The 21,702-nt window shown below is 43.2% G+C and overlaps 1 protein-coding gene across 6 annotated transcripts in view; it reads left to right on the top strand.

Annotated features, from left to right (window-relative positions):
* RPRD1A (regulation of nuclear pre-mRNA domain containing 1A) overlaps nt 1-21,702 on the top strand; it is a 68,351-nt gene that overhangs the window by 2,967 nt on the left and 43,682 nt on the right. For 2 of the 6 annotated variants that reach the window (XM_027831303.3, XM_027831305.3), the window contains exons 2-3: nt 10,654-10,803; nt 20,672-20,801. In XM_027831303.3, the coding sequence (XP_027687104.1) occupies nt 10,654-10,803; nt 20,672-20,801 (280 nt within the window). Of the gene's footprint in view, nt 1-5,917; nt 6,019-10,653; nt 10,804-20,671; nt 20,802-21,702 lie in introns of all 6 variants that reach the window. The other 4 variants (XM_037889928.2, XM_037889929.2, XM_037889927.2 and 1 more) reach the window with 3 other exon arrangements.

Here is a 21,702-nt window from a genome sequence, read left to right as displayed (position 1 = left end):
AAATTATTTAAGATCACTGTTTTGAATGATCGAGAAGTTTATGATGAATAGCTGATGTAGGAGCCTTTTAAAATTGGTTTTATTTTCTATCTTGATCAACATACACATGAGAGTGAGCGTATGAGGCAGTCACTGTAGTGCCATCAGTATATTCCTGAAATCCAGCTCTTTAACTCTTTATCAAGTTCAGATAGTATAGTTAAGGTTATGTTTTAGTCACGGGTATTTTTTGGTAAAAGTCATAGACTGTAAACAAAAAAAAGATTCCGTGACTCTTGCTAAAAATACCTGCTGTGAAATTTGGATGGGGGAGCAGTCTGGGGATGCTGGGGGGGCTGACCCGAGACCCCCACTGGGACTGGGGGAGGGGTGTGTGGCCTGGGACTGGGGGAGAGGGGCTGGGCTGGGCTGTGGCCCGGGACCCCTGCTGGTACTGGGGGAGGGAGGGTTGGCGGGGCTGGTAGGGGCTTCCTACTCGGCTCCACATCCCTGCAGCTCCTAGGAGGCAGGGGCCAGGGCAGGAACTGCTGCCGCCACAAGTGCTGGCTGCCACAGCTTCCCCAGCCGCTGCATAAGTCACGGAATCTGTGACAGACTCACAGCCTTAGGTATAGTTGCTTGACTAGAGAAATGGATGAAAATTAGATGGTTGAGAACCACAGACAGACTGAGTTTCAATCTTTTTTGATCATGCTCCTCCCCTTCTTTGCATCTGTAATAGTTTATGCCTCCCACTCCACCACACAAGTATGTATACTGATTTTAAAAAAAAATCAATATGTAAGTCTCATTAAATATAAAAACCAGTAAGGCATTGATTCAAACAGAGCCAACAATCCATTATAATAAGAGCAAAAGTAAAATTGTGGTTGATACTTACAATTAAATGTGGACCCCACATCATAGCAAATGGATTAATGTACAGATGGCAAGGACTTTGTATAATGCTATGCAAGCTTAAAAAAAATCCATCAAAATACACAGCAGCATCTGAGAACCTGTGTGGAGGAATCAGCTTTGCTAATTATTCATTGCTGTAGGTAAAGTGTGCACAGTAAGTCTTTTTTTCCTCTAAAGCATCTCACGCCTCCCTCTCCCAGAATACATTCCACGCTTTTAGAATCTCTGCTCTAAGTAAATGGAGGTAGTGTTGGTTGGCAGAATGAAGCATTCTGAAGAACTGACAGCAATGTTTGCTGGTAGCACCTGTCTCCAGCTGTCAAGCTTGTGCTCTCTTGCGGGAGGGGATCTGTATGGGGTCCTTAGCAGTGATTACTAGAAATACTATTCTTTTAATCTTCACCTGAATGGTGATTTGGCTACAGTGTTTCGTGCCTTTGCCACCTCAAAGTAAGATTGTGCAATTCTTCCGACTTGGGGCTGACCTCTAAGTGTCTGGAAACTACAGCTGCTTAGACATGTGGCAGGCCAGCTCCTGTCCAAGAAAAAAACACTGAGATCATTTCATGCTGCACTGTCCATTTCAAGGTCCTGGTCCTCATTGTTTAAGCTATAGAGATTGCCTTTGTTCCACATCCCAACTTTCAGCTGCATTTGGGGATGCTGTGGCTGACAAACCCCAACCTCTATCTTAACTATTTGCCTGTGATCACCACAGTATTTGAAAGCCTCACAAAAGTTGTTACTTATATTTCAGTAGTCTAGAAACCCCAGCCAAGATCAGGGCCTCATTGTGATAGATGCAGTACTAACACATAGTCCCTAACCCCAGTAGTTTCTAATCTAAATGAACAATATAGGCAAAGAGTGGGAGGGAAAACAGGCACAGAGCGAAGTGACTTGCCCAAGGTGAGACAGTAGGTCCCTGGTAGTACCAGGCATAGAATCTAGGTCTCAGGAGACCTAATTCCGCGCCTTTTTTTTCAAACCACATGAATACATCTTCCCAACTCCCCTGCCTTGTGAGATAAAGAATTAGTAATAACTTTGTTTTCGAGAGTATGTGATTTTTGCCAGTGTTACCCAGGAATTCTGTGCAGAATTAAAAATTGAACCCATATCTCCGTGAGTCCGAAACCAATGCCTTTAACCATAATGCCATCTTTCATCTCATAATTCATTCTTGTGGAAGGCCCTTACAGTGGAATATGCCATCACCAGGGATAAAATGAGCAACCTTAAGAGCACAGTACAATGCAAGACTAATTTCTCTGTAGCCTTTCACTTATCTAATGAGTGGAATGGTCATGGATGTGTGTCCTGGACAACAATTTGCCTAGTTTTTCATCTTAAACGGCTTCAGTATTAACGATAGGAGCTCTTAGACCCTTGTTCCTCTTTGTCAGTGGCACCTGTATTTCTAAAATTGTGTAATGGGAACGAGACACTATGTTGAAATTGGAGTGAGGAGGTGGTATTTAGACTCTCATACTATTTACTGTCTGGATAAGTTAACATCTTGTAACAACTTTCTTCTACTGGAGCCATGAGATTCTGGTTCTGACAGTGAACTATTGCAGTTTGCTTTAAAACTAGCAAAATGAGTGACACAATACAAACTTCTGGTATATGAAAACAGACTTCTCAACATGTCTTCCTTTGGGGTACAATTAGCTAGAATTCTCATATTTGTAATTTTTTTGTCCTCTTAAAATTTCATATTAAAGCATAGATCTCTTCTTTAATGTTTTGGGTTTTATTTTTAGCTTATTCCTATTTTTCTTCAGACCCCTTGTCCAGAGTAACTTAGGTAAATTTTACCTCACTTGCTCTTTGGTAACTTATGTAAAGATGGTTACAGTAATAGGAGTTGTTTAATTCCATGATACAGCTTTTTTTCTTGCTCTCTTTCTCCAGTCGCCAGTAAGGAAAGACTCTTTAGATCATGCTTTTAAGAGTACAGAAACAAAAGGGATCGGAAAGTTTTTTTTTCTATGCTGATGTCTACAGTAAGATAATGGGAAATGACTGATCAAGTTGAATTGAAGTAATTCTGAACTAATCTCCCATCCCTAGTTGCATGTTCTTTAACAGTCTTTGGACTGAAATTCTTTGTTAGAATAACTTTGTACAGTTGCAGAAGAGAAATAGTTTTTAGCTATTATAGCTTTCACTTTGTCTAGATGTTTGTGTGTGCATAAATTCAAAGGAAAATTGTTAAATGTAATCTGTTAAATTTTCATGCAATTATATTTGTAACATTTGGAAGTATGTAAATAATTAGAATTATTTCCAAATAGGTTGCTCAGTTTGCTGCAGTCTTATGGCATGTAATATGACTTTTTTTACTTGTTTGGTTGTAGCCAGCAGCTGGACAGTAGGGTTTGTCGATGCATTTACAGTCCCTTAGTGTAAACAGAATCTGAGTGTTTTGTAATCATGCATAACAGTTCATAAACTGTGTGATTTTTGACCTTTCTCTTCAGATTTATAGAACAGACTTTTTACTGATTCTTCTTGACTGTAACTAATGAATACATTAAATGTATATATCCTAGAATTCATCATTCTGTGAAATTACTATGGGTTGACAGGGGACTTCTGGCATCTGTCATACGATGATATATTCATCAGATGAGCCTGCTCATTAGAGACTTTCTTTAAAAGGTTGGTTGGAACATACATGCTGAATGCTTCTGCAGATGGACTAGTATGGCTTTTAGTGTGTTTAAACTTGTGTTCCACTCATTTTGGTTATGTTTTTTAATCTAACCTATGAGATAATATATATTAAATTTTAGATTTTTTTTGGCATAACTGTCATTTAGGTCATGCTCTGGGTCTGTGCTAGCATATTGATGAAAATATTTTTATATTGAAAAGAGGCTGTAGCAATTAATTTGAAGCATGACACCATTATTACTTCAGAGATAAGAAACTACAATGATTAAAGCCCAACTATAATTTTAATAGCATTGTCATGAACTTCAGTTGAGATTGACCCCTCTAGGTTTGTAGCTGTTTCTTTCGTGCATGTTCAGAGTATGTCAGCCTCTTGATGTGACGTTGTCATAATGCATTGTAATGGCTCCAAACTGTCGCTTTTTTTGGTAAGAAAAAGTTGCCTTTCTGTTTGGTTATCTTCAAACTTAGCCACCTGGATCAAAGCATTTGTTTGTATGAGGGGTTGGGGATGGGTGGCATTATCTGAAGGGGTCAAATCAGATAGAGAAAAGTATTGATACTGTCCCAGTTCCACTCATGAGACACCATCTGATGAAGTGAGCTGTAGCTCACGAAAGCTTATGCTCAAATAAATTGGTTAGTCTCTAAGGTGCCACACGTACTCCTTTTCTTTTTGCGAATACAGACTAACACGGCTGCTACTCTGAAACCTGTCATTTAGAGTACATCTTTGTATTATGATCACCCCTCTCCTTCCTTGTATGTTGTAATCAGCAGCGTAATAGCTAACAATGCTTACATTTAAAATTTTCATGATAGTGTACCTTAATTAACCTATTGAGATGAGTGAGGCAGTTCACACTTCTCCGAGCTGTTTCATGTCTGTAGGGTCAGATGGATATTAATAGGGAAAAGCTATATTTTTGGAACTATAAGGGCTAAATGTTTAAAAAATGAAAGTGTTGGTTCTAGAGCCCAGAACATCAGCCATCAGAGAAAAGTACCAGTTCTTCAAACTGCCATGAACTGGATCAGTCTGACTCCTGATGTAGTGGGTTAAAAATTTAACTTTCTCTAAATATATGATCTGTGCATGATACTCCTGTGTTTTAACTCTTGAGTGGAGAACTGGTCGACTCTCCCCAAACTCTTAACCTATGAGGGCAATGGTAGCAAAGAAGAATGTGAGTCAGGTCCCCACTAGTTGTTTCATGTGACTCCCTCTACTGTATATACTTGTCGCCCTGAAAATAATTCAGTCACTTCCTCCTTAACTGCAGAGGAGCTGTACCACATCAGCAGTTGTAGCTCTTCTCTGGATCCCAGGAAGTGCTTGAGGTATCCTTTCTCAACACCAACTTTGTCTTTCAGTCAAGTCTGGAACTTATTGAAGTTCTTATCTTGGCTTCTGATGTTTGGTGCAATTCTTCAGTGCTTGACTTTTGTCAGTACTTTGGCACTTGGTGGCACTTGATTTTTTTTTTTTTTTTTTGTTGCCACCTTGGCGTTCTGACACTTACTAATCGTTGGTACCTGTAGTCTTCTTTGGCATTCTGCTTTTTATTTTGCCACCAGCTCATCACCCTGCTGTTTATCTTTTCCCTACTGAGGCAGCTTTTGTAGTCTTCAGGGAGATTACCCGAGTATGGGTAACTGGGTTAGATAACCCTGCCTACAAGCATCCACGCTGCTAAGCCACACTTGAGGCCTATCTGGTAGGTGCATGCATCCTTGTTACATGCTAGAATTTCCAGGAGCATATCCCATGGTTCTTAGTTCAATACCACCGCATGAATTGTTTTGTGTTGTATTTTGGAAGAAATTATTTGTCCCTCCCAGATCCCTGTGTGGAAGAGTTCTTTGCTAACCAACACAGAGAATTTAAACACTTTTGGCATTGCACACTCCTCATTTCCATCTTCACCTCTGTTCCACCCACTGTCAAGGGATTGATCCAGATCAGGATGATGACCTGTTCCAGCAGTTGTCACTGTTAATCCAACACCTGTTTTCACAACTGGAGGCAGATAGAGGGTATGGGACTTGGTAGAGAGCATTTTGGAAGCAGCTAGTGGCCATCGGAAGGTGGCAGCAGGCCTTGGTGTGGACGCAGCTGATGCAGGTTGTAATAGCTGTAGATTCTCCTGTGTTGACCTGATGCTGGATCAGGAGCACAAGTACTGAGTGGGTCTACGCTGTCATGTAGACCCAATCCTCCAGTGTCAGGACATGCAGATGAGGGAATCCAGAATTAGGCTCTTACCTCAGACTGCTACAGGTTGGTTGCTAACCAGTTTTACATCAACTGTGACCATCTCCTTCCCTCCACAAGGTGCATGTGAAGTTGTACCCTGATGTAAGAGTGCACTCAGAAGAATTTGCATACTAAGCAGTTGCAGGATGGTGGTAGAATGTACATTTGGACGATTGATGGTAAGTTGGCACAGCTTGCAAACCTGTTTGGATGCAGTATGCCCAGTGACATCTGTTGTTGGGACATGCTGTGCACTGCACAACATATGCAAGCATAATGGAGAGAGCGTTCTCCAGGAATGAGTTGAAGATTGGCTGCCTGTACACCCGAACCTAAGAGTGCGCCTTTGATCACTGGGGCTGGGAGAGCAAGGGATGGCTTGTTTGCCCACATCCTGCTTTGTGTGGGAAAATGTGAGGCTGTGGAGTGTTATACTGTGTAGACTTAGACATGTGTCTATTTGCTGCTGTTCTGACAATTAAAAGCTTTTGATTTAAGCTTTCTGATTCTTATTTCCCAAACACTCACCTGTGGATTGTTCAATCAAATACTTTAGTAAAAGTGAATGCAGGCAATCCAGCTGCTACTGTCCAGAGTGCAAATGTTGAGTGAAATGTGCAGTGAAAACAAAGTAAATCAGTGTGGTGACACTGTTGATAGAATTGCACATCACCAGTGTTCTTGTACTACTTCTCCTGTAGTTGCATGGAGGTAGGATGAACAGAATATATATATCCATACTCACTTTTATTCTAGGAGTTTGACTGCCACATTGCCAACCCCACTCCAGAATTGTCAAGTGGTGCATTGGCTGCCAGGTATGTTAGCATGGAGGAGAGTCAACTGGCGAAGGTACTGGTCATCAGGCTAAGTGGCTGCTCGAACATTTCCTTCTGCTGCTGCCAGTCATGCTCCTTCATTTCCCTGTCCTGCTCCTACAGCAGCCTCTGGAATTCTCACTGCTGGTGTGACCTGTGGCTAAAGTCATTTTGCATATCCTGCAGATGCTCATCTTTGGAACATTTTTCTTTTCCCCTGCTAGTTCACGGCCCTCATACCAAAAGCCGTTGGAGGCTGCTTGGTGCAGCAGATGTGGACAACCTTGCAAAGGCAATAAAGGAACTTTTTTTTTTTTGTCCAGGGAAATAAAAATATCTCTTAACATTGTGTTACAGCGAGGCCACAAAATTGATACTTCTGTCTTCTCCATACCCACGTTTATCTCCTTTCTCCATATTTGCCTGTTGATAAGCAGCTGCAGCTCAGGTCACCAGCCCACCAATACAGTGGAAAATCTTGGAATTTTTTAAAATAAAATAAATATCTTTTTACCTGGATGGGGGGTGGGTTTGGTGCCCATAAACTAGGAACCTTTTACCTGTGCTGGTCTTAAAAGTATTTCAGGTAGTGTTGTCATTAGAAGATGTTAATCTGCTGGAGATTCAGGATTGGAAAAGGGAACTTTTCCAGGCCTGTGGTAGAAGACCATCTGTCTATGTCAAAGAGGTATTTCCTTGTCTGATGACTGATCAGCGAGTGATGACGAGAGAGGACTGTAGTGAGCTGTGGGGCGGGGAGGGTTTGTCCTGCATAGGCGTCTCATGGACTGTCTTGAGGTTTTCCTGTGTGAAAAGTTCAGAAGCATAATCTTCTGGGGGTGGACCAAAATCTCAGTGAACACAAAAAAGCATGCTGAAATAGGATACAGGAACTTGCTTACCATGAATATGCCTTTTCACAACCCCTGTACATCGGGCTGCCAATACCTAGAGACTTTCACTCAGGGTGGATTTGATTTAGATCAAATTGATTTAAATCACTAGTTAGGAAGGCTCTATTTAATCATGGATTTCTACATAAAAGCGCATTCTTGTTGGTTGTTATAACCTTAGTACATATTCTTCTCAACTCAGAGATGTAGATTTCATTTTTAGAAGGTACACACTATACATTTTTAAGTGATTTATTTTGAAAACTTTTCAGAGTAGTTTTACAGCTATATCAGAAAATGAATGGTCCAAAGGTAATTGAAGCAGATATTTATGAAATCATTGGGAGGTGAACTATTTCCAATTCAACTGGTTAAGCATTAATATTTGGAGGATTTTCTTGTCATGCTGTATTAGGAGGAGAACATCACCAGAAAAACATTTAAATTGTTTAAAACAACACTATTATATATTCTGGATTGTTTTCTTCAACAGCGAACATATAATATTTTAACAAAACAAGCACATGAATTTTTAAATTTAGTTAAACATTCAATTTTTTAATTCAGGTTTGTTTTTGTTAAAATTGTTTTTAAGTAAAATAGTTAAATGAAATATTTTAAAAAAACAAAACCCCAAAATTAAATAGACTGTGTCAGCCAGGTCAACATGAGAAATGTAAAATATTGGCTTCTGCAGCTTCTCAGTCGTCTTCACCTTCATTTTCCTGTTTGTTCCTAATCTGGAAAAGAAAAACACGGCTTTCCTGCTTTTTCAGGTCTCAAATGATTTCTCAATTTGGAATGAATTAGTCCAAAGGAAGAAAATATTCTTTCTACGCTGGCAGAAGAAGCTACTGCTGTTAAAAGTGAGATTCAGCAGTGACTTCCACCATTCATTGGTGTGATTTTCTTTAAAGCAGCAGCAGCAAACATATATTTCTTGAATGGTAATTATTCCCAAACTGGGTCTCTTACAGCCTGCTGCCATTATAGTTTTTCCCTTCTAGTAAGAGAATGATATGGTAAATCTCAAATCAATGAAGGCTACATTTGGAAAGTCCTCAAGACTTCTAGAATATGCTGCTCAAACAGTTTCACTTTTGTTTCTGCTGCCTGTCCCTCCCTTCTCACATTTGTCTCCAGACATCTCCTTGTCCAGATCTGTTCCGCCCCCAACAAACTTCTGTTCATTGAACTTTTTGAAACTTTTAAAGAGAGATAAGGGATTGACTCTGTGTACACAAATTTTCAGAGGGACAGTAGGGTTGAGGTCTGTTATTTCTCTAGATATTTATTTATTCATTTAAAAACATTTTTGCTGTTAACAAGCATGTTATCTCTGGATAGACAAATCCACAGTTTGAGAACTGAAAAATGTATCTTCTCTGATAGTATCTTCTAGACTGAGCACTGAGACCCATTGGATAACTAGAAAGATTAACCTAAATAATCTGTACAGAAGCCCCTGGAACCCCATAAGATTGGGTCCCTAATCCATGAACTATTGGAACTCATTTACAAAACTTTTCTTAAACATTACATGAATATATTCTTATACTGTAGAATTAGAATTTACAATCCCTGTTCTATGAAGAGATATCTTTGAGCTATAATGTATCTTAATTAAAACTATCTTCAGATTGCTTTTTTCCTCAAAGCATTTTATCAAAAAAAATCCAATTTTTAAATAAATAACTAGGAATTTTTTTTTATTTAAAAAAATCATTGGTTTTTATCCACCTTGCTTTCACTTAATATAGCCACAGATCATACAGTAGGACATAAAATCCTGGCTGTTTTGGAGAGTGCTTTAATACCGTACCAGTATGAGAAGAGTGCAGTGCGTGTATGTGTATACATAGCTATACATATGTGCTTGTGCTGCATGCATCACTGTGTCTGCAGGCATCGCTCATCTTGTAATGTCAGTTGTGCATAAATCAGTTAGCAGTATTCAGTTACATTTCAGTTAGATTAAATCACTAGTTGCATATTTACTACTTTTCTCCTTGGTTGGAATCCATCTTGAATTGCATGTGATGGGAAAGGAAGGGGGGAAACGATGGCTGGGGAAATGGTGTGGGTTCTGCACTCAGGTGGCCCAAAGGTCACCCCACAGTACATAGTATTATTCTTAATAATTGCATTGGCCATAAACTAGCAAAATCCTGTCACTTATGTTGCAATTTCTCACTAGTAATAACAAAGATGGCAGGAGCCTCTTACCTGGAAGTGGCGATGGCTCTGATGCAGGTTTCTCTCTGTTCCATTCCCTGTCCCCGAGCAGGTCTGAGGATGTCCTCCAGTCCATCTGCCCATAGAGCCTGCTGGCTCTGGGGTCTGTGTTTGACCTTCTACTTCTGGGATCTCCTCTGGCACTGCCAGTCTCTGTGTCCATGAGTGCATTTGCTCTTAAAACGCCATCAGGCACAACAGGGGGTGTTGAGCAACTAGTCAAACTCTTTGTAGTAGTGGCAGGTTGATAGTAAGTTTCTAGATTTGCCATTGGTGTTTTTTTGTAGTGCGTTTTTTTTATTCTCTTACACTGACTTGCCCTCCATGTAATCCCCTCCTCTGCCAGACTCTTGGCAGTGCTCTTTTAGAGGTGTGATTTTTGGTGTCTCAAATTATGGTGCTTACTACACTAACTGTTCAAGTGAGCTGTGTAGAAATGCAGAAGGCTGGGTGTAATGTGGTGTTTATAAACTGGGCAGGTGTATATAAACTAATAGATGAGTTCCAGCGCAGAGGAAGGGAGCTTACTCACCTGAGTAAGCAAGCCTGACAAATCCATATAAAAGGCTTTTTAAGCATGGTAGAGAGGATTGGGCTAAAACCAAGGTAAGAGTCTGGGCTAAATGAGTTAGCCAGGTTCTTCCTTGTGTGTTGTCCCAACCCCCCGCCCCATCCCTTTACATCCACACACACACACACATCTCACCTGAGTTTTTGTGCTTTCAGGTCAGCTAGCATGGCAGGGGGCATAGGGGTTAGGGCTTGGGTTCTGGTTTCACTTGAGCCAGTAGTACTCCTCCTCCTGTACCGTGAGAACGCAGGCTAAATCATTTAGAGTGCTGATAGTCCTCCATTTGTCTTCTCTCAGTTTCCTCCAGTGTGCCAAGGAGGACAGACAAATTCTCCCACAGTTCATTGGGAAAGAATCGGTTGCACGGTTTACTGCAGCACAAAGAACCGTGGGACGTATCCCCAGAAAGTCCTGAGGACGCACATGGGGGAGCGCACCATAACTTGGGTAAGGGCTTGCAGTGTGGCTGCTCGTACACCGACTAGAGTAACGTGGTTCCTGGTAGCATACATGTAATGCAGTGATTCTCAAACTTTTGTACTGGTGACCCCTTTCATATAGCAAGCCTCTTGAGTGCAACCCCCCCCTTATAAATTAAATATATAAAAACGTGTTTTTAACACCATTATAAATGCTGGAGGCAAAGCGGGATTTGGGGTGGAGGCTGGCAGCTCGCAAACCCCCGATGTAATAATGTGACCCCCTGAGGGATCCCGACCCCCAGTTTGAGAAACGCCTGACGTAATGGATATTAAACTGTCTGAATGCCTGCCATATACCTTTTGGATTAGGCTTGCTTTCAGTGTGTCTAACTACCAGTTTAGTCTGAACTGTTTCAGCTAGCGCTGGTTTAGTGCCAATATGAATGTCATTAAAATGGTTCAAACTGAAATGGTCCAGATGGGTCAACTACTCCCACAGTGCACCAGTAGCCTTCTGACATGTTCCAGAATCCATTGCTTCTGGGAGCTGTGCCAATAACTGGAGTTAGGTAACCAGAGGGCATTGCAACTGAAAGTTTAGAAGAGCATTAGTGTGGGCATGAGGTAAAACTGCACCTTTTAGGAATGAGTCAATATAGATCCAGCCCTAACATCCAGTCCCTTCCTCTGCACCTGGTGCAGTGTCTCAGTATAGCAGTGATATTGGTCGTTACCTATTTTTGTATGGCTTCCCATGTCAATAGTCACCTTCTAGCCCCTGCCTTGAGCCAGGAAAATGTGTATGAATTAAATAAAATCTTAATAATCTGTAAATTGTGGCAGACAACACTACCAACACTTGAATCTAATATACTGTGTTCTACCAAGTGCTGAGAAAAATCTGTATAGTTCCCTGATTGCATTCATATATTTTTTTAATGGAAATCCAGACTTCCATATCTCTTTCTTGAAACCTGAATGAGTGGTCCTCTCCGAAGAGAGATGCTATAAGGGGTAGATAAAGGTTTTCAGACTGAGTCCAGCAGAGTTGATTTTGGAAATAAATGTAAAATGTTCTCAGGAACAGTTAAGCATATTGAAGTCCTTTGTTCGTGTCCTTTAATTAGAATCTATGCGGAGCAGAATACGTTAGCAGCAAACGCTAAGGCAGGATTGTGTGTACTTCCAGATAGCAGTTTAGCCCAGTTTGGTATAGTTCGATTGCAGATCAGCAAGAGCTCAAGGTTGAGGTCTAGATACAGAAACACACATAGGTAGAGAAGTTTAAATGTGCATCATCCAAGGATGGGCACTGATCTGGAACCAAAGAGACCTGGGTTCTAATCAATGTTTCATTATTTTAGTAACTACAGAAAAATCTCTAACAATATTCGTCTTCTTGTGCTCCTTAAATGTTGGTTGGTTGTCTGCCTCAACTGCCAAAGAATCCTTTGGATTAAGCATTTTATATAACTAAATCAGGCAAATCTGTAACATCTGTAGATTGGATAGATCAGTGGTTCTGAACTGGGGTCTCGGGCCCCCTAGGGGGGAGCTGCAAGCAGGTTTTTTGCGTGGGAGGAACGCCAAGCAGGGGTCAGCATTAGACTCACTGGGCCCCAGGGCAAAAAGCTGAAGCCCATCGCATGGGTCTGAAGCCCTGGGCCCTGAGGAATGTAGCTTCACAGTGCCCCTGTGGTGTGGGGCACCAGGCAGTTGCCCTGCTTGCTACCTTCTAATGCCTGCCCTGGCTTTTATATGCAGAAGACCAGTTGTAGCATAGCTGGGCTGTGGAGTTTTTATAGTATGTTGCGGGGGGGGGCTCAGAAAGGAAAATGTTGAGAACCCCTGGGCTAGATTGTAGGGGGAGACTTTTTTAAAGGCATTACATACATCATTATATATACACCAATATCCTGTATGTTGCCTAAGACAATTGGTAAATATTTCTTACCAGCAAATGGACAATGAAAATACCTGGCTTTGTAAATGTCTCTCATCTCAGTACAGTGAATATGAATATGGTTTGTTGAAATCTTACCTGACAGCTGGACAAAACACTAGCTTTTTGATGGAGATATGGGGAGACTTTTCCTCCATCTGTTAATGGTAGCTCTTTAGAGGTGTGTGTTGTTTTTTTTTCCTCTTTTCTCTTATGAGCACTGTGTGGAAGGCGGCTTGCTGTCTCTGGGATTTCTTGCAATTCTCTCCATTGGAAGGACTCCCTTGTGACAGAATGGCCTCCTTGTTTTTAGTGTTCCACTTCTTTCAGTTAGAGTTTCTGAGTTTGTTTTAAATAGGGACCCCAACTTTATGGGGTTTGTTTTCATTGTCTCTTACTTTCAGCTATTAGGAGAACAGTGCAGTGTCAGAAAGCAAATCCCAACCCATCAGTATTGTTGGCACTGCTCTCTGAGGGGCTATTTTTGTTTCAGAAATCCACTCAAACTTTCTCAAACTTGACTACTTTGAAAACTGAATAGTTCTATAGCCATGCTGGACATAAACAGTTCCTACAAGTATTTATTCTATGTAGCTATCAAGATAGTATGTCTGGGCTGTTCTGCCCCCTGTGCATGAAGAAGATTTATGTTCAATATCTAGGTGACTTTTCAGAGTTTATACATTACAGCCTCCAGATACATTGTTTCCCCAAACCAAGATATCAAACTATCTTTTTCCTGTTAGTGACTATCAGTACTAGGGTTCAGTTCAGAGGATGCCAATGTTAGCTTTACCTAGTCATACAGTCTCATCATCTTACTTGGTTGCTCCATAGTTTGTCCTCAAAACACATTTTTTGCTTGCTCCCATTTCAAGTGACATGTCAAAAGGGGCAGTATGTCAGGGCTTGCTGTAGAGACCAGCATGAGCGATTTACAGCAACTCCTCACTTAACGTTCTCCTGTTTAACGTTTCTTCGAAGTTACGTCGCTACTCCATTAGGGAACATGCTCGTTTAAAGTTGTGCAATGCTTCCTTATAACGTCGTTTGGCTGCCTGCTCTGTCCACTGCTTATAGGATTCTGTGGAAGAGCAGCGACTTTACAAGGGAGCATTGCACAAGTTCCTCTTTTCCGCCTCCCCCTCCTCCCTCCCAGCGCTTCCCCCGCTGCCAGACGGCTTTTCCCTTCAAAGCGCTGTTTCTCGCCGGCCGGTTGGCTGCGCAGCTGCGCCTGTTCCTCCTGTGTCCTCCAGCCCATGCTCACAGGGTTGCATTCTGAAAGGGACTTTAGAACTGCAGGCCTGGGCCCCCTTAGCCCAGGGCCTGCAGCCCCTAAAGCCCCTGCCTTCCGGGTGGCCCTGCCTGGCCGGGGTGGGGGAGGGGGGGAGCTCCCAGAATTGTGGCCATGGGGGCAGTGCTGCACGGAGCCACCTGCACACCCCCTGCACCAAACAGGAGCCTCCCCAGGTAAGTGCTCTGCACCTCCTGCCTGCCCCAGCCCTGAGCCCCCTCCCAGACCCTGCACCCCCAGCCCTGAGCCCCAGGAGGAGAATAGAGGGGAAAAAAATGAAAAATGGGAGGTAGATAAGAGAGAGTGCTCCCCGGGTGGGGAGCAAAAATGAAGCTGAGCACAGGGCCCCACTAACTCTAAATCTGCTTTGTCTCCGCTCCTCTCCTTCCCTCCCAGAAAGTCCTAAGTGCTGCCAAACAGCTGTTTGGCGGCAGGGAAGTGGTGGGAGCAAGGGGGAGGAGTGGGGACGCAATGTGCTCCAGGGAGGAGGTGGAGTGGGGGTGGGAAGAGGTGGACCTGGAGCATCCCCTGGCAAAGTCAGTGCCTTTTCTTAAGGGGGGAAGCTGCTGCTGTGCAAGGTGCTTCGTAGTGTCCTTGCCTGCCTCATTGTCTGCAGCAGGCTGTGCCTGTGTGGGGTAAGCCAAGGGCACCTCCCCACGACAGTACAGTATATAATGTCTTTTGTCTGCCCCCCAAAAAATTTCCTTGGCACCTAACCCCCCACATTTACATTAAATCTTATGGGAAAATTGTATTAGTTTAACATTGTTTGACTTAAAGTTGCATTTTTCAGGAACGTAACTACAACATTAAGTGTGGAGTTACTGTGCTTATATATTTGATAATTTTCAAAGAGTAACATTTTCTATGGATTCCACCTTCCACCTACCATGCGGCATCTCTGTGCCTGACCCAGATTACGAATCTGGTCTTTTTCAGTAAGAGATTTTTGCATACAGTTGTCCCTTAGACAAGAATCTAATTTCATGTCAACAATGTGTCTGTTTCGGATGTTGAGAGCTGTTGTTAGTTCTCGCTGTAAGGACTGGCATATGTGGGATTTTGTGTAAGGAACATGATTAAAACAGCGTTCTATTTACACTGCAAAAATTGAGTATTATCACTGAGGGGATGGGGTGTCACAATGTTACTGGATTCTCCTTCCCCAAAGTGTAGATGACACCTGACACCATATGCAAATATGCAAATATATCGGGCTGGTGACCAGTACAGGGACTGGATTAAGCATCTCTAGACGGTACAGGAAAACCAGGGACCTGAAACACATCTCTGGCATCTTGCCAACATTGTGCCTGTTTTCTGAAGAGGTTGACAAGCACAGAGCCAGTGGTGGTGCATGATGAACTAGTCAGCTATGATGCTGCCCTGCTGGCCCCAGAATCCAGCATGGGGAGTGGTGGGAACCAGCAGCAGTGCAGAGGGAGGCCCGCAAAGTGATTCTGTTCCTGAAATGAGTCCCGGGGGGGGGGCTTTGATGCAGTGCAGAGGGAGGCCCGCAAAGTGATTCTGTTCCTGAAATGAGTCCCGGGGGGGGGAGCTTTGATCCAGGAGCAGCACATCCTGCTGTACTTGGAGGAGCTGTTTGATGCCCACCCAGGGAACAACCTGGCTGCAGAGCCTGCAGACGACAGACTGGACAGAAGCTGCCTTGGAGCCTGGTAAGTTTCGGGCTCCATTTAATGTAGGAATGGGGTGGATTTTGGTTCTATGAAACACTTCAAAAGTTATTAGAAGCCCTGGTTAGCAGCATGTATCTGCCAATGGCAGATGGTACACCAGTTGTGCGCCCGTTCTCCTCTGTCTTCTTCCATCCACTCCCCCACGCCATGTGGAATTCAAATTGGTGACCAAGAAATACAAACAATAAATATTTTCAAGGTGTTTTTATATTACTAGAAAGGCACAGATTTTTGCTAGGGCATTTGTTTCTTAAAAATAATAACCTTACACTGCCATACCTGTAAGTATGCCACTCTAACCATCCAGTGGTGTAACAAGCCATCTGGAAAGAGTGAATGGTACAGCGGTGGTGGTGCAAGTGTGTTTCATTCCCAAATCTAGTCCGTTTCAGGTAAAGGTAGTCCAAGCAGTATATAGGTGTCAAAATCATTGGTCTCAAATTTGGCTGGGTTTGAAAAGGCATCCAGAAATATGCCAGGAGGTGAGGGTAGTGGTTGTGGAGTTCTGTGTGTTTGCATGTAATCCATAACTGGCTAAGCCACATGGAACTTATGCAGCATCCTGTTGATTCCCTTATGAATTCTGACCGCATCTTAGGTGCTGATAGATGCAGACTTTTCCTGAAGCCAGAACTCCAGATAGGTAATCACGTTTTGGGGAAGTGAATATTTTTTAGGCCCACCTCCGTAGCTCACAAGGCCATTCCACTCATAGATGTGTTCAGCCATTATAGGTTTGAATACCTTCACTGCATACATTGCAGGTTTCCCACCAGCAGCTTTGAATATCCTCTCCTTTTGCCGGTCAGGCACCACAAGAACGGCTATGTCCTCCAAAATGTGGAAGGCCTGAAATGATAGAAAAAGCCTTTGTAGCAAGGCAACTGACAGACACACCTTCCTCCCCCTGAGTAGTTATGCAATTTTTAGAAAACAAAAAACAGCTTTGAATTTTAACTTACAGTGTTTCAATATTAATGGCTCTGTGATTAACCAGGCTGTGTTCAGGGAGCATCTGTGGTCGGAAGCATCCCTCTCACAGTATATTGAGGTTCAGTTTGGAAATGTAACACTTTGTCCTTGGAATTCCACCAGAATTTTTTCTGTGCTCCTGCAATGAGCTGTTTGAGACAATAACTCTTTGTCTTGTCCTATTCCAGGCCCCTCGATCTCTAGTGACTGCAGAACCTCCACAGCTTGCCCACTGTGTAGTACAAGCCTGGCCCAGCATACTGTCAAGGATCATTCTGAGAGGAAGCATTTCTGTGATTAACTTGTGGTTGAAATTCTGGATAGGACCCACAAGCAGGTCCAGTACCAAAAACAGAGGGACTTATGGCTAAAGGCAAGGCATGGCGAGAGTCAAGAGGAAAGGCTGAGGCAGGCTGCACAGCTTGAGAACAGGGTTTCAGTGCAGGAGCAGGCACTTGTTTCACTGTTCCTGGAACAGGAGCAGTGGCTAAAAAAGGACAGAGGGTCAGCAGAGAGAATAGTTTGAGTTGCTGATGTAAGTAATGGCTGAAAGAGTACTGACTCCTGCTGCATCACCCACATTACAGCCTCAGATCCCTGGTCAGTATCCTGGGATTTAGTCCAGAAACAGTTCGGAAAACATCATGACTGTGTAGCATATGCAGTCAGGCCCCAATAGCGGCTGGGCCAGGAAACTTAGACCAACGCGGTCCTTTATATTGACGACTTTCCTGTGGATGCCTCCATCCCACTCATGTGCAGCAAGAAGGGAAAGGAAACCTAGGGGTCTGGGGACATACAGTGGTAGGGGGTTTCTGTTTTGTACATGGTTTCATTATTTGTCTTGTTCATGCACTTTTTTCCTCCCCTGTTTGGTTCTGGGGTGTTGGTGTGGCAGTGTCAGCTGGCCTGCCCGGCAATGGGTGGATGTTGTAGTTTTCCAAGACATCTTTATAAATAAAGATTTCTGTGTCATTAGGAGAGTTTATTTCTATCATTGTCATATTGTACAGTGTGTTTTTAAAATAACAAAGGTAAACACATGATCAGGGACAACTAGGAATTAGTATGCAAACACCATTCCTTTATACAATCCTCACTTCAGTCACTTCTTTATATTACTCCTGGGGAAATTCTGTGTACAATATTTTAAAATTTGGCAAATTTTATTTGTCAAAATAACACTGTAATCACACCAATTTGTTATTTTGGTAATTTATTCAACATACTTGTTAGCAACAATGTCTATCAATACAGACAAAAATTCCCCCAGAAGTAGAGTGTTAAAGAAAGCCCTACCACAATCTAGTTCCAGTCCCTCTCCCCGAGAGCGCAGGGATCCAGAGGGAGAAACAGCCTTATGCTGGGTCCCGGGTTTGTTTGACGTTTCCTGCACGCTGTCTCCTTCGAACTGCAGCTGTCAGGAGCCCTCCAGTTCTCTCTCTTCTTCTCTTTTCTCTCTCTCTGCTCCCCCCACCCCAGTCTTCTATTTGCAGGCTGGGGAACTAGATTTGGCTGGGTCCAACAGCTCTGCAGCCCATTTCTGCAAGGGAAAAAGGAAATTCTGCACAGAATATTCATTCTGCGCAAATTCTGCATTGCAGAGTGGCGCTGAATTTTCCCAGGAGTATTATATGAATCTATACTGTGAATCATGCCCCACCATTTCGTAAGTGGCCAGGTCATTCATAAGTACATTGCATGGCAATCAAATCCCTACCCTCCCCAAGCACTGACCCTCCCACCCCAAATCAATAAGCCCTGTCCCCATTCCTCCAAAAGGACATTCATAATGTCTATAATATGGGAGCACAAAGCCTCCCTGACTTCTGTTGCCTGGGTGCATCTAGCTCCAGCTATGGTAGGGGGACTTTCTGCCTGAGTATACTGGTTCAGTGGACCTTCTCTGTCATAGGTCCATTCAGAGGGAAATGACTCACCTCTGGCTTCACAAAGATTGTGAAGAGTACAGCAAGCCACAGTAATGCGAACAGCACTGATGACTTGGAGATGTCTACAGACCCATTTGGATGTGCAACAGGATTTTAGTCTACCAAAAGCACATTCAACAACCATTCTGCACCTGCTGAGAGTTTAATAAGCCAAGGCAAAAAGGGCCATGTGGGGATCCCCAAAATAATGGTGGGGTCAGTAATGCTATTGATATTTGATGGGAATAGTATTCTAGCCTGTCCATGAATGTAGACTCTCCCTCATCACACAACCCTGACATCATGAACTTTCACAGTGCAGCCCACGTTCACATTCGTAAATGGACCTCTGGGGTCCATGAGGGCCTGCATAGCAATGGAGTGGTGCCCTTTGTGGTTTGTACTCGTGTTCCTTGAGGAGGGCAAACTAGGGGCACATGAGTTCCATTCTCTCAAATGCAATTACTTCATGAATATCTATCAAACCACATGCCTGATTGCCTCAGAAACCTCCACCATGACTTTACCCACAGGTGACTTCCCAGTCTTAAACTGGTTGGCAGTGGCCCTGTAGCAGTCTGGGGTAGCCAGCTTCTGGATGCTTATAGCAACCCGCTTTTGGATTGGCATGAGTGGCCTCATGCATATGTTTACACAAGAGGGTTGGGGCAAGCTCTTCAGAAAGCTCCAGAAATGTAGTTTTCTTCATGTGAAAGTGCTGGACCACAGCTGGTCATCCTAAGTCACCATGACAATATGGTCCCCTCAGCCTGCATTTGTGGCCCTGCACCAGAAGCACCGGTCTACTCGGGGCATGAGTGATTGTACGGAGTGTCATGAGCTCCGTCAGCCAGTTTGGAGTCTGCCATGCTTGGGTACTTTGCTACCGCCATTTTCTGCTCCATCATAAGCTCTATCAGGTGCCTTTGTTGGGTCAGAAGACAGCACCAAAATATCCACCAGCATTTCTCAGAAGCGCTGCCTGTTTCCCAACACAGGAGTGAAAGTGCAAGCAAAGAACTTCTTCTAAAGGTGCCGTCTCCATGTTGCTGTTTCCAGTAGCTGGGGGTGCACGGACCAAAATGATTGCTTGGCAGGATGTGTTGGTGGGCTGTTCAAACTTCCTGTAACGTGCCGTGTAGACAGTCAAGCTTTCTCACAGTATGCCAGTGTCCAGGGTCTAGACCAGCCACATTTCAGGAGGGTGTTTGAGAGTCTGGTATATGGCTGATTTCACTTGAGTCTGTGTGCTGCAGCGTTGACATCAGAGTCCCAGCTTCAAGCCTGGGTTAGAAAAACCTTAATGTCCGGTTAACGATCATTGTAAACGCTCAAGCCCTGGGTTCTGTAACCCAGGGTCAGCTGATTGGAGTCCCACTAACCCTGGGCTTATATTGTAGTGTAGACATACCCTGAAGCAGTTTTGAAAATGTTACCCTAAGATTATAGCTACAAGATCGTATGTTTGCTTTGGTGATTCATAATGTCCTATTTTTTAAAATACACGTTGCGCTTTTAAATTACAATTAAAATATGTAAGGTTCTGTGTGTGGGAAGAAGAAGAATTTGGGAGACTAAGTGTTATGTTGTGGAGGAGAGACTGGGTTGATGAGCGTGGAGGGGAAGGACTGTGTGTGTGCTGAAGTAGCAGAGGAATGTGGTGGTGTGCGGGGGGCAGCAAGAGGTCAGAGCAAATTGTGGATTGGCAAAATGTGAAGAATGTTCAAACTTCAAATTAGCTGTTGCTGGGCCTGTACTGAAAATGGCAGCGGGGGATGGCGGACTGCTATGACTTGCTTTCTCTGGGTTTTGAGGGCTGAAATTTATTCAGACAAATTTTTTATAAAAAGTGGCTTTGATTATTTTGTATTAATAGTATGAGGTGCTAACAGAAATAGCGAAGGAACTTTGTATTTTTAGATAACATTTATGTCTGTTTTTATCCTCTACATAAAAGATGTAGGAAGAAACTCAACTGAATGTTAACCTGCAAAATTAGTTTTATACTACTAACAACTTCAGATTGTTGCATCTCTTCTTTTTTCTTTTATTAGCAAAACCAAATAGGAAGTTGACATTTCTGTACCTGGCCAACGATGTCATTCAGAACAGCAAAAGGAAAGGACCAGAATTTACAAAAGACTTTGCACCAGTTATAGTTGAGGCCTTTAAGCATGTTTCAAGGTACAGTAAACTGTAATGTGAGCATTATTGTCGTCTTAACTATCATGCAAACAAAAAAGCCCGTGTGAGGCATTTTCCTTTCAGAACACTTCATTTGTTCTGTCTGGCTCAGCAGCGCTCATGCACCCTAATTAAAGAAAGCGCCCTATCCTAGATCTGAAATCTATTTTTTTTTTTTCAATTTCTTCCCTGCACCTCTTAGTTTAAAAGTTCCTTTGATCTTGAATAAATGTCAGTCTTCTTTAGTATATATACCCAGTGGTGCTGGAACACTTTTAATAGTGCGAGTGCTGAAAGCCAACCCCCTTACCCCTGTCTGTTCCCCCCCTCCCGTCTCTCTCTCCCCCCCCCCCCCCCCCCCCCCCCCAGCTGGGACCGGGAGCAGGGCCGTGTCTCCGGGATGGGGGGGTGGATCCAGCAGGGGTAAGTGGCTGGAGGCTGGGGCTGGCAGCCGGGAGCCCGGGTGCAGGAGGGCCAGCAGGTGGGATCCCGCATAAAACCTAGGGTTGCTGCAGCACCCCCCCCCTCCCCACACCCTAGTTCCCATGCCTATGTATGCACCTTGATCAGAATAAAGTTTATTAGCCTGATAATCAGCTTTTCACACTGGAAGACTGTTGATTGTGTTTTTGTTTTGTGTTAGGTTGACGGTAAATGTTTTTTTCATTCATTCAACTTGTACATTACAATAATTCCCTATTCCTTAATGATACAGATCTAGCATATGATTTCTCTGGATTCTCTGCACCTTGAAGTCTTTAAACCATGATTTGAGGACTTCAATAGCTCAGACAAGTTAGGGGTTTGTTACAGGAGTTGGTGGGTGAGAGTCCGTGGCCTGCATTGTACGGGAGGTCAGACTAGATGATCATCATGGTCCCTTCTGATCTTAAAGTCTATG

This window comes from Chelonia mydas, chromosome 2 (assembly GCF_015237465.2).
Source record: "Chelonia mydas isolate rCheMyd1 chromosome 2, rCheMyd1.pri.v2, whole genome shotgun sequence".
Taxonomy (NCBI): Eukaryota; Metazoa; Chordata; order Testudines; family Cheloniidae; genus Chelonia; species Chelonia mydas.
Note: the sequence above shows the minus strand (reverse complement) of the source record. Positions and strands in the feature narration are given on the sequence as shown.